Source organism: Lampris incognitus, chromosome 7 (genome assembly GCF_029633865.1).
Source record: "Lampris incognitus isolate fLamInc1 chromosome 7, fLamInc1.hap2, whole genome shotgun sequence".
Classification (NCBI taxonomy): Eukaryota; Metazoa; Chordata; class Actinopteri; order Lampriformes; family Lampridae; genus Lampris; species Lampris incognitus.
The window spans coordinates 8,398,823-8,411,252 of NC_079217.1; the positions used below are offsets into that span (position 1 = coordinate 8,398,823).

Below are 12,430 nucleotides of genomic sequence, written 5' to 3' on the forward strand. Positions count from 1 at the left end.
TTGTGTGTAGATTTATGAGGGGGGAAAAAAAGGAATTTAATCCATTTTGGAATAAGGCTGTAACATAACAAAATGTGGGGAAAGTAAAGGGTTGTGAATACTTTCCGGATGCACTGTATATATATATACACTACCGTTCAAAAGTTTGGGATCACCCAAACAATTTCGTGTTTTCCATGAAAAGTCACACTTATTCACCACCATATGTTGTGAAATGAATAGAAAATAGAGTCAAGACATTGACAAGGTTAGAAATAATGATTTGTATTTGAAATAAGATTTTTTTTACATCAAACTTTGCTTTCGTCAAAGAATCCTCCATTTGCAGCAATTACAGCATTGCAGACCTTTGGCATTCTAGCTGTTAATTTGTTGAGGTAATCTGGAGAAATTGCACCCCACGCTTCCAGAAGCAGCTCCCACAAGTTGGATTGGTTGGATGGGCACTTCTTTGAGCAGATTGAGTTTCTGGAGCATCACATTTGTGGGGTCAATTAAACGCTCAAAATGGCCAGAAAAAGAGAACTTTCATCTGAAACTCGACAGTCTATTCTTGTTCTTAGAAATGAAGGCTATTCCATGCGAGAAATTGCTAAGAAATTGAAGATTTCCTACACCGGTGTGTACTACTCCCTTCAGAGGACAGCACAAACAGGCTCTAACCAGAGTAGAAAAAGAAGTGGGAGGCCGCGTTGCACAACTGAGCAAGAAGATAAGTACATTAGAGTCTCTAGTTTGAGAAACAGACGCCTCACAGGTCCCCAACTGGCATCTTCATTAAATAGTACCCGCAAAACACCAGTGTCAACATCTACAGTGAAGAGGCGGCTGCGGGATTCTGGGCTTCAGGGCAGAGTGGCAAAGAAAAAGCCATATCTGAGACTGACCAATAAAAGAAAAAGATTAAGATGGGCAAAAGAACACAGACATTGGACAGAGGAAGACTGGAAAAAAGTGTTGTGGACGGATGAATCCAAGTTTGAGGTGTTTGGATCACAAAGAAGAACGTTTGTGAGACACAGAACAAATGAAAAGATGCTGGAAGAATGCCTGACGCCATCTGTTAAGCATGGTGGAGGTAATGTGATGGTCTGGGGTTGCTTTGGTGCTGGTAAGGTGGGAGATTTGTACAGGGTAAAAGGGATTCTGAATAAGGAAGGCTATCACTCCATTTTGCAACGCCATGCCATACCCAGTGGACAGCGCTTGATTGGAGCCAATTTCATCCTACAACAGGACAATGACCCTAAACACACCTCCAAATTGTGCAAGAACTATTTAGAGCAGAAGCAGGCAGCTGGTATTCTATCGGTAATGGAGTGGCCAGCGCAGTCACCAGATCTGAACCCCATTGAGCTGTTGTGGGAGCAGCTTGACCGTATGGTACGCAAGAAGTGCCCATCCAACCAATCCAACTTGTGGGAGCTGCTTCTGGAAGCGTGGGGTGCAATTTCTCCAGATTACCTCAACAAATTAACAGCTAGAATGCCAAAGGTCTGCAATGCTGTAATTGCTGCAAATGGAGGATTCTTTGACGAAAGCAAAGTTTGATGTAAAAAAAATCTTATTTCAAATACAAATCATTATTTCTAACCTTGTCAATGTCTTGACTCTATTTTCTATTCATTTCACAACATATGGTGGTGAATAAGTGTGACTTTTCATGGAAAACACAAAATTGTTTGGGTGATCCCAAACTTTTGAACGGTAGTGTAGCTCTAACAGAGCAAAAGCGTCTGTACTATTATTAAGATGTACTTTATTAAGCCCTGTGGGGAAATTCATCCTCTGCATTTAACCCATCCCAGCTGTGTAGGTAGGAGCAGTGGGTAGCCGCCAAACAGCTCCCTGTGACCAACTCCAGTTCTTCTCGTCACGCAGAGCACCTGGGAGGAAACCCACACAGACACGGGGAGACCATGCAAACTCCACACAGAACGGACCTGGGATGACCTGGGGTTCGAACCCAGGACCTTCTCGCTGGGAGGTACTACTACTACTACTACTACTACTACTACTACTACTACTACTACTACTACTACTACTACTACTACTACTACTACTACTACTACTGGGCGGTATGGTGGCCCAGTGGTTAGCACTGTTGCCTCACAGCAAGAAGGTCCTGGGTTCAAACCCCAGGCCGTCCCAGGTCCTTTCCGTGTGGCGTTTGCATGTTCTCCCCGTGCCTGCGTGAGTGTCCTCGAGGCACTCCGCTTTCCTCCCACCATCAAAAAGATGTTAGGGTTAATACTCCTGTCTGTGCCCCTGACACCAAGGCAATAGAAGAAATAACTGGAGTTGGTCCCCGGGTGCTGCATGGCGGCTGCCCACTGCTCCTAGCTACACAGCTAGGATGGGTTAAATGCAGACAGTGAATTTTATTGTGTTTATATACAAATGACAAATAACGTATATTCTATTCTATTCTACTACTACTGCTGCAATAACAAGAAGAACAAGAACAATAGAGTACCAGTACATTTGTGGCTACTACACAGGATGTAACTGTTGTGATATGCTCCTTAAGATACGTCTGTAGAGGAAGCGCACACATTTTCAAAGCCTACAAAAAAGCCCTGTATAGTCGCCTGACCTACAAACAGATTGTAAAATTATGCAGACAGAATCCAGCTATGAAATGAAAGTTCAGTTTATTATAAATCTGCATGAATAATGTTATTCTCCTTACTGCATCAGCTAGTTCATTAACATCGCCACTCTCTCACCATAAGATACACGGGGCCACGCACCATCTTTTTCCTTTTTGCCATGTGCCATTCTTTCCAAAACTGACATGGCAGCGTTGATGTCAGTGCAGGTGCAAACCACAGGGAGACGGGGGGGGATTAATTTTATTATTTCAAGCAATTACTTTTCATTAACTTTAGTGGGGACCGACCATTCGTGAAAAGTCTACCTGGCTGCGGTGACGCTCGTCCAGCCTCACTTCACGGGAAATTCCGCGGCCGACCCGGAAGTTAATAATAAATTATGGAAACGAACTCCAGGCCCTATGACCGACACTACAGTCACTCCAGTAATATAATAAGACTCCCCTGTATTTTTAGAGTGTATTAATTGGACTTTATATAACTCCAATTCAAAGAAAATTGAAAATTAATAGGCAGCAATGGTCCAACTTGCCATTAGCTCAAATCGGCTAAGAATAATATCTATATTGACTGGACACAATAGGGTAAATTGGAGGGCGTAATTTCATCACCAAATGTCAATATTATGATAATTAAAAAAGTGGATTTTACAATTTGATTGATTTGATAATATAATAATTTCATGTGTGTGTGTGTGTGTCAGCCCTGTGATGGCCCGGCGGCCTGTCCAGGGTGTCTCCCTGCCTGCCACCCAATGACTGCTGGGATAGGCTCCAGCATCCCCGCGACCCTGACAGCAGGATAAGCGGCTTGGCTAATAGATGGATGGATATATATCCTGTTTTGGCTCTACTGGTCTAATGGTGCCTATGGCAGTTATGCTTCGTCTTAAATTTAAATAATTCGCTGATTATGATTATTATGATGATCATTTGGCTGCTTTAGTGCCCCTTTTGGCACTCGGTGCCCTACGGACAACGCGTTATGCGGGTGTACGTAGCGGTGGCGCTGCATCTTTGTACTGTGGTAGGAAACCAAACCACCCAGAGAAAACCCAGGAGAACACACAAACTGCACACAGAGGCGCCAGAGTGTGAGGCCCTCTTGCTGTAAGGCAGCATTGCTAACCATTAGGCATATGCAATTTGCATATAAATTGCCTCTTGTTGCAAAGACCTACATTCAGCTTCTTAAATTAAGATTAACATATAATCAGTGAAATCTTGTAGATGCCTTAAGATGTTAAAGACTGACCTGTCATGGATGTTCCCCTTGTCGTCTCCCACAGTAACCGTGACGCTGCGGACTTTGGTAAGGTCGAAGCTTGGGTCATACTGGTGATAGTCAGGGGTCACCCAGCCAATCCACACACCAGAGGGCTCTTGCCCAGCAAAGATCCTTACAGAGTAGTAATACTGAAAATATAAAAAGGAGAGACCAGATAATGACAGACTCCTCATGTGAGTGTTACGTCTTAATCTTGCTTACTGAGGATTGTGTGTAATTGACAATGTGAATATTAATGTGAATGTTACTGTATGTTCGGTGAGCGCAGCAATGAGCTCACAGTGGTGGTGTTGAGGATGATCTCGCGGTCGTCCCTGTCATCGGGGACCACATCCTCTGTCAGACGAGGAACAGTAGGAGGTGCAGGAGGAGGGGCAAGAGGTGTCATGGCAGCCTTCCTCGCCTTGGAGAAGAATCTGACATGCAATGGGCACAAAACAGTATAAAAAGCACTCATTAGCATGACCTAGATGTCCATGCTCCCTCTCCTTTCTCCTCCTTCACAGAGCCCTGGATACTTGATTCTTAAATACTATACGTCCATGAATTTCTAGTCTGTTTCTTTGTGAATTACATGAGATGTTATTAATAAAGCACATAATCATGTCGTTAAGAATGTAATGTAAACGAATGTTGATAAACTAAATAGGTGTTTCTGTTATGCTAGTACCTGTTGTAATGAGAGCAGGTTTATACAAATAAATTTTGGAATGGAACTCCTCATTTACCCCCTCTTTTTCCCCTTCTCCGAGACAGTGTCCTTCTCATTCTCAACAGCGACCTCCTTAGGAACTGACGGCTCCTTCTTCTCCTCCTCCTGCTCCTTGCGGCTGGCGGACTTCTTAAGCACTTCAAACTCCGAGTCGGGCTCCACCACCACCACCTCGTCCTCCGGGATGGTCAGGGCACGGGTAAGCAGGGTGGTGCCCGCCGGGATCTTGAAGATCTCGTTGAACTGCACAGGCATACTGAGTCTGAGGAACAACATGTTGGTGTTGGCATTCTGGGAGCCGTAGGTCCTGTGGGTCAGCTTTAGACAGGGGGCACTGTCCACCGTCCCATCCACACGGGATACCTGCGAGAAAACAATGAGGTGAAAGTCCGATAAACAATCTGCTTCTGAACTACAGCGCTCACGTATAAATGCAGGCATTGCCGTACTTGCTTACACATTAGGGGTTGCACAGAGTACTCGAACATTTGAGTTCTCAAGCAGTTACATCAATTCTCGACTTTCTACATTAATATTGAATACTCGTTAATTGCAGGATGCTATATCTTGCACGCACTCAGTTTCCAGTTAGAGCCAGCTCCAGTTAGTTCTTTCATTTGTCCTCACATCATGGATTACTGAATGTGTGCTTGCTTTATTGTATTTCACTGTGCAAATTTTCTTTTCCGGCTGTAATTGTGATGAAATAAATGTGCAACAATATCAGGTTTCAAATTCGCGGATGACACCACAGTGATTGGACTAATAAGCAATAGTGATGAGTGGGCCTATAGGAGGGAAGTGGAAGATTTATATGATGCCAACTTCTCTCTAAATGTCAGTAAGACCAAAGAAATCGTTGTTGACTTAAGAAAGATCAGAGAAAATCACGTTCATATTTCTATCAATGGGTCATCTGTTGAAACTGTGGGCTGCAGACTGCTTCGAAGGACTGCAAAGACAGCAGCAAAAATCACTGATGTTGCACTACCACAACTTCATAATTACACCACTCGCTGCAAAAGGAAAGCCCAAAACATCATTAAGGACATCAGCCACCCATCAGCAACGCCCATCACTGCGACAGGAGCCAGTCCGGCTCAATTGATGATTGGACGGCAGATCCGTACCACTGTTCCCATGTTGGAAGAGAACCTGCAAGCTATTCCTATTAGCCATGACCACGTACAGATAAAAGGCTCCACAGCTAAAAAGGCATATGAGTATTTCTACAGCCGCTGTCACTCTGTCAGCCCACTTCCAGCGCTGCATCCAGGACAGACCGTCAGTGTCATGCTGGATGAGGAAAGGGGATGGAAGACCTCTGCTGAGGTGGTTGGAAAATCGGCAGAACCACGGTCCTACCTTGTCAGGATGGATAATGGCACAGTGATGCATCGTAACAGGCCACACCTCCAGGCTGTTCTAGAGAGCGCCGAGCCTGCCTGCTGACCAACAGCATCAGTCAAAGGAAAGCCCAACACAGCCAGTCAACAACCATCGCCTCTGCCCTGGTCACCAGGAAAGTTGGCCCACCCCTGGGCCGGTCATCCCCAGAGACCTACCGGGGACACCTCCGTGGCCCTTTTCATCCCACGGGACAGCAAGACTGTCCTTGACAGGCTGTGAGGTTAGACTACCGCTCAGGTTCTAAAACACCTAGTGACTGAATAGTGACAACCTCAGCCAGGAGACATTGTACCAGGCTTTGAAAAGAGGTTTGTTCATTTGGAAATGCACTTTTAGTACTCTGGGACAGAGGGATAATGGGGACCAGAGAAAGACTTTCAAGTGTTCTTCAATAAGAACAAAAACTGCTGAGGACAGAATGGTCCCCATGTTGCTGTGGATGGAGGGCAGTCTACCCCAAAGTCCTACTTTCCAGTTTAGTGTGTAGGTTCAATGTTTGGATTAATGCTTAAAAAAAAAAAGAGCTTGAGAGTTCCAAATCCTATTTGGAAATGCCTAGCCACATGTGAGTGTGTTCCTTTGGTAGCCTTTATTTGTCTCCAAAGGGGGAGATGTAGTGATATGTACTTGTACGCAACTGGCTACCATAGTCACAGGGAGATGACGTCAACAGTGGAAGACAACAGGGAGAATGGAAGACATGTAACTACAACTGCTAGACTAGTAAAATGTCGACTGAAATAAAGACCGTGTTAATAATAAGTACAACTGTACGGTGATTAACATGACAACCACAATCTCAGATAGACATCAATACAATGATACATTAGTGTAAATCTCCAGATTGAGGGTTAATAGTTAACGGTTAAATGGCAAATACACACATTTTTGATTTTAAACAACATCAAAGGAGATTAAAATAAAACTCCTTTTACATTCTTGAAAAAAAAGAGTTATTGTCTCATTTGATGTATTATATATGGACTAGTTACCTCAATATGGTTGTGATCAGTGGGCACAGGCACATACTGGGGCAGACTTTTGCTGAACCACATGGTGATATCTCTTTTCATGTTGATGGCAAAGGGTTCAAAGCCTTCCTGCAGGCCGCAGATGGCAAAGTAACGCAAACTGCTGACATTCTGGCCAAGGTTGATTCTGCCAACCTGTGACAGGCCCAGCGTACATACTGGGATGAATCCTGAGGCGGGGGGGACATTGGAAAACAGTAATATGAACAGTTAGAGAATTGCCTATCTCCATGTAGCTGCTCTGCCACTCCACACAGGCCAGGTGGTAAAACCGCCTACAGCAAGACAGTTCAACAGTGTTGATAGTACCGCCGGACAATATGGGAAATATCATCACAATAATCAGTGGGAATTTTAACTGACATACCCAATTGTATGTATGTTTTTCAAAATCTTGAAATCATTGCCTATTTCTGAATTCTTTCCAAAACAACTTTAAATTTGAAAAATATACTTTCTGAAATGACCCCAGCCTGACAACTTGCTTCATTTAGTACTTCAGTAAAATTTTGTAAGAATGAAAACATCCCTACTGTCCAATCTTTTAACAGGTATTGTATAAATCCTGAAATCTTGTTACATCTACAACAATACCATGCTTAAGAATCCAACTGAGATTACATTACTTGTAAAGTATAATATCATACAAAAAATAGTTTTCCAATAACACTCCCTCAAATATTTAAGACCACGTTTTGTGAGAAAGTTTAGGAAATAGATTCTTATTATCATTAATTTACACACAAAATTGTGTATCACAATATGAAAATATCTCAATTCTCGATATCCATGCCCCTGAAGGAAATTAAAAGATAACTGAATTATTGCCCAGCTGTAGTTTAAATACACTACCACCACTGCAACTACTGTTAAACGGTCTCATCATTGGACCATTCATTTCTTACCATCTCCAATTTCGATGTCCTTGAAAGCCATTTCGGAGCCGGAGTCGCTGATCAGCATCTCTCCATTGAGAGTAAACATGATGTTCATTTCAGTTAGGTCAATCATACAGCCGACCACATCACCGGACTGCCACTGGCGACCAAACGGCTCATTGCCAATATGCCAGCGCTGGGCCTGGTGAAGGTTTAGGTGCCATAGATAATCAGCTTCTAAACTACAAACTTAAAATAGAATTGCGAATCTGGCCACATTATCTTGAAAACAGTCATTTTTTGAGAAAATGAGGAGACAGGAAGGTGTGGATTTACCTTGTTGCCATTGAAGACATAGGCTAACTCGTCCGCTCCGAGCTCAGTGTCGGCGCGGACATTAGGACGGGCCCATCCTACTCTCATCTCGCCTGTAGTCACTGCCTCAAACTCAAAGTACCACTTCCCCTGGGTGACAGCATACGACTTCTCCGCCCGGAAGATTCGCACCTTGTCCCCGCGGGTGTTCTCAAGGCCATGGCCAGCTAGATGGAGAGATATATGATGAGGATGATGGAAGCACAAGGGTCCAAGGTCGGGCAAAAGCATTGACGTTTATTTTAGATTTATCTATGCGTGTTGCTCCCTGCTTCCTACACAATTAATACAATCAAAATTCAATATTTGGCTTTACTGTGGCCCCCTGCCTAAAACTTCACTCTGTCCTGCCTAAAACCAAAGCTCAATTAACTGAAACATTGCAAACACAGCAAAATTGTCCACAAATTATATAAATATGCAAATAAGAAACATTATTACACTTAAACAGCTACTGGAACTTATCTAGGTATGGGCCAAAGCGAAAACCTTGGTTTAAAAGCCAAAATTAAACCCAACCCCAATATTCATGAAAGTCCATGGGAAACGGTTAAATTTGGTTAAACTTACTGCTCTCCTGATCTGGAGGCTCGATGTTGTAGCCATAGCCAATGAGAGTACGGACAGCGTTGTTGACGCTGTCTCGGTTTGTCTTCTTAGTTCTCTCGTCCAGCAGGTTGTACGGTACCAGACGAGGGTTACGCTTGTTCACAATGTCCTGCGGAAAAGGGCACAACACAAATTCACTAATCATTCGAGGAAAAGAGTAGAGAGCATATGCACCTTTTTTCTTTTGCTTGCTGTGTTCAAGTGTTCTGCCATGGACTGTAGATCATTCATTTTTTTACTTTCATCACACCATTATAATTAACATCTTGTGGTATGCAGAGCATATTTATGTTTAATATGGTTAAACCAATCACAATGAGTTAAAAAAAAGGGGAATAAAGAACAGAGTATCACTCGGAAATGAATTAGAGAAGAGGTTACCTGCACAATACTGTAGGTCCATCCTTGCCGTACCCTGTCCCTTGCCCACACGTTGTGTCCATTTTCGGCCAGCTTCTCCACCAGCTGGTTCTGGTTGGGTGTCAGCTTGACGTGGCTAAGGTCCAGGGGGGCAGGCTTGTATCCACTGCTCATCACATAGCTGAAGAGGAGGGACAGACATAGCTTGAAATATGCGACACACGTAACACTGACACAAAAGCATACGCAGCCCAAATATCACCGCATCGACGTACGTCTTGGGTAGCTTGATCTTCTTGAGGTTCTCCTCTGCTTTCTCATCCCCCATGCCAACATGGCAGCCCAGCGCTAGGAGAGTCCTGTTGGATTACAGAGATGCCGGTATTAGAAACCACTTCCAAAAACACCATAAACCTCTGCCAATCCACCCTCATATTGAAAACTAACTCACACAACCCATCCATCACCTTTATAAGGAAAGCAAGGTCACACACTCACTTGAGGGTTTCTCCAGACATCTGCAGGTTATAGTTCCTCTCTGGCTCTGGGAGATTCTGGAAGTCCACCAGACAGGGATGGAGCTTCTTGTTGTCATCCCTAAGCTGGAGGAGAAGACAGTGTCAGGTTATTTTCATAGCAGAGGCTTGAAATATCACCTTTTTTACAACCGCCACTTTCATTTCAAATAGGACATCCACCATTAGGAAATCTGACGTCTTCTTCCTCAAAATGTATGGCAGCACATAGGGCTGGGCAATAATTCAATATCATTGTTTATCATGTTTCAAAGGTATCGAATGAGATTCATGAAACAATTGTTTCATTATATTTTATCATTTACCGTCCTTCAAATCAAATCAATTTTATTTGTATAGCCCAATATCACAAATTACAAATTTGCCTCAGTGGGCTTAACAGCAACGCAACATCCTGTCCTTAGACCCTCTCATCGGATAAGGAAAAACTCCCTAAAAAACCCCTTTAACTTCAATGGTATTGTATCAGGATTAAATTCAGACATTGCCATATCATAATACACAATTTTGTTGTATAAACTAATGATAACCAACATGATAATGAGAATCCATTACCTTAAATTTCTCACAAAATTATGTCTGAAATGTTTAAGGGACTATTATTTGAAAACTAGTTTTGGTTTGATATTATATTTTCTTACCAAACAGTTCAATGTGATGAATAAAGTGTTCCGATTCTGATAATGAGCCTCAATTAGATTATTAAACATGTATTTTTCCTTACGTAAGCAGATAGTGCGATATACATCGACATCATGGAAAATTCACTGTGATTATGCTCACAATAATATTTTCCATATTGCTCAGTAATAGAAACACAAAACTTAAACAAATCATTGTTTGTTAGTTTTTTTTGAGGGATACACTGCAAAAATGTTATCTGAACGAGTCTGACAGTCTTAAAATGACACAAATATCCTCTTTTTTCAGAAATAATTTACTCATCAAGATCTGTCTATGCAAGATTATTTATCATGATTTAAGAATATGTGTCTTGTTTCTATAAATCCCAACAGTGAATATAAAAAGTCTACACATCACTATTAAAATGGCAGGTTTTTGTGATGTAAAAAATGAAACCATGATTAATCATGTCAGAACTTTTTCTACTTTTATTTTGAAATCGAAAACTATACAAGTGAAAAACAATCAGAAACATTTTAGAAAAAAAAAAGAAGAATGCAAAACTTAGAATAACCTGGTTGCATAAGTGTGCACATCCTTTTATAAATGGGGATGTCGCTGTGCTCAGGATTAACCAATCACATTCAAACTCAAGATAAAAAGTATTTAGTCTACACCTGCCATCAATTAAAGTGACGCTGATTAACCCCAAATAAAGTTCAGCTGTTCTTGTAGGGTCTTCTTGACAGCTTCTCGGGTGCATCCAACTAGAAAAGCCTTGGTCCACAAAGAGCTTACAAAGCATGAATAGGAAAGGTATCGATCAGGAGAGGGGTAAAATATAATTCCCAAAGAATTAGAAATACCCTGGAACACAATGAAGACAATCATCAACAAGTGGAGAAAATATGGAACAACAGTGACATCACCAAGAACAGGACGTCCCTCCAAAATGGATGAGAAAATGAGGAGAAAACTGCTCAGGGAGGCTGCCAAGAGGCAGACAGCAACATTAAAGGAGCTGCAGGAATTTCTGCCAAATACTGGTCTCACTTATTCTTCATATGTCTGGGCTATGGGGTAGGGTGGCAAGATGGAAGCCTTTTCACATGAAAAAAAATATCCAAGTCTGGCTAAATTTTGCAAAAAGATACGTTCAGTCTCCCAAAGCCATGTGGAAAAATGTGTTCTGGTCTGAGGAGACCAAGGTTGAACTTTTTTTTTTGGCCGTAATTCCAAAAGGTATGTTTGGCACAAAAATAACGCAGCACATCACCAAAAGAACAGCATAGTCGATTTTGGTGCAAAACCCTCAGGCGTCTGCTAGGAAGCTGAAGATGAAGAGGAATTTCATCTTTCAGCACAACAACGACCCAAAGCAATGGCTTCACCAAAAGAAGATCAGCGTTTTGGAATGGACCAGCCAGAGCCCAGACCTGAATCCAATAGAAAATCTGTGGGGTGACCTGAAGAGGGGCTGTGCACAGGCAGCCCGATATCATGAGATTTCGTTCTTATATTGACGAAAATGAATCTATTGATTAACTTTTTTCGTCCTGCACTGGATGAATTTGTCAATGGAGATTTCAATGGACTGTCATATCATTTCAAAACTGACAGGGTAGATCAATCATGTTGTAACTAGTCAAGATATCGCTGTTCAGTGACCCTAACCCTAACCGTAACTGCAATAAAAGTCTTTGCACTATCAACACTATATCAAATTAAAATTAGGTGAATGACGGCAAATAACTGCACAAATCAGGATATTTCAAGCAAAACATACAACTGTGTTTGACACGTTACTCGCATAGGGTCACTGAACGGCGATATCTTGGCTTGATCTACCCTGTCAGTTTTGAAATGATACGACAGTCCACTGAAATCTCCATTGACTTAAATTGGTCCAGTGCAGGATGAAAAAAGTTAAACAATCGTCCACTGGTGGACGATTTAATAGATTAATTTTCGTCAATATAAGAATGAAATCTCG

The 12,430-nt window shown here is 42.2% G+C and overlaps 1 protein-coding gene across 1 annotated transcript in view; it reads right to left on the reverse strand.

Moving 5' to 3' along the window:
- The window catches only part of ryr1b (ryanodine receptor 1b (skeletal)), a 167,975-nt gene that overhangs the window by 98,713 nt on the left and 56,832 nt on the right, over positions 1–12,430 (reverse strand). The window contains exons 23-32 of the mRNA XM_056283722.1: positions 9,776–9,879; positions 9,553–9,636; positions 9,299–9,458; positions 8,879–9,026; positions 8,270–8,475; positions 7,961–8,135; positions 7,017–7,225; positions 4,631–4,977; positions 4,183–4,318; positions 3,870–4,030 (exon numbers count right to left, since the gene is read on the reverse strand). Of these exons, the coding sequence (XP_056139697.1) occupies positions 3,870–4,030; positions 4,183–4,318; positions 4,631–4,977; positions 7,017–7,225; positions 7,961–8,135; positions 8,270–8,475; positions 8,879–9,026; positions 9,299–9,458; positions 9,553–9,636; positions 9,776–9,879 (1,730 nt within the window). The remainder of the gene's footprint in view (positions 1–3,869; positions 4,031–4,182; positions 4,319–4,630; positions 4,978–7,016; positions 7,226–7,960; positions 8,136–8,269; positions 8,476–8,878; positions 9,027–9,298; positions 9,459–9,552; positions 9,637–9,775; positions 9,880–12,430) is intronic.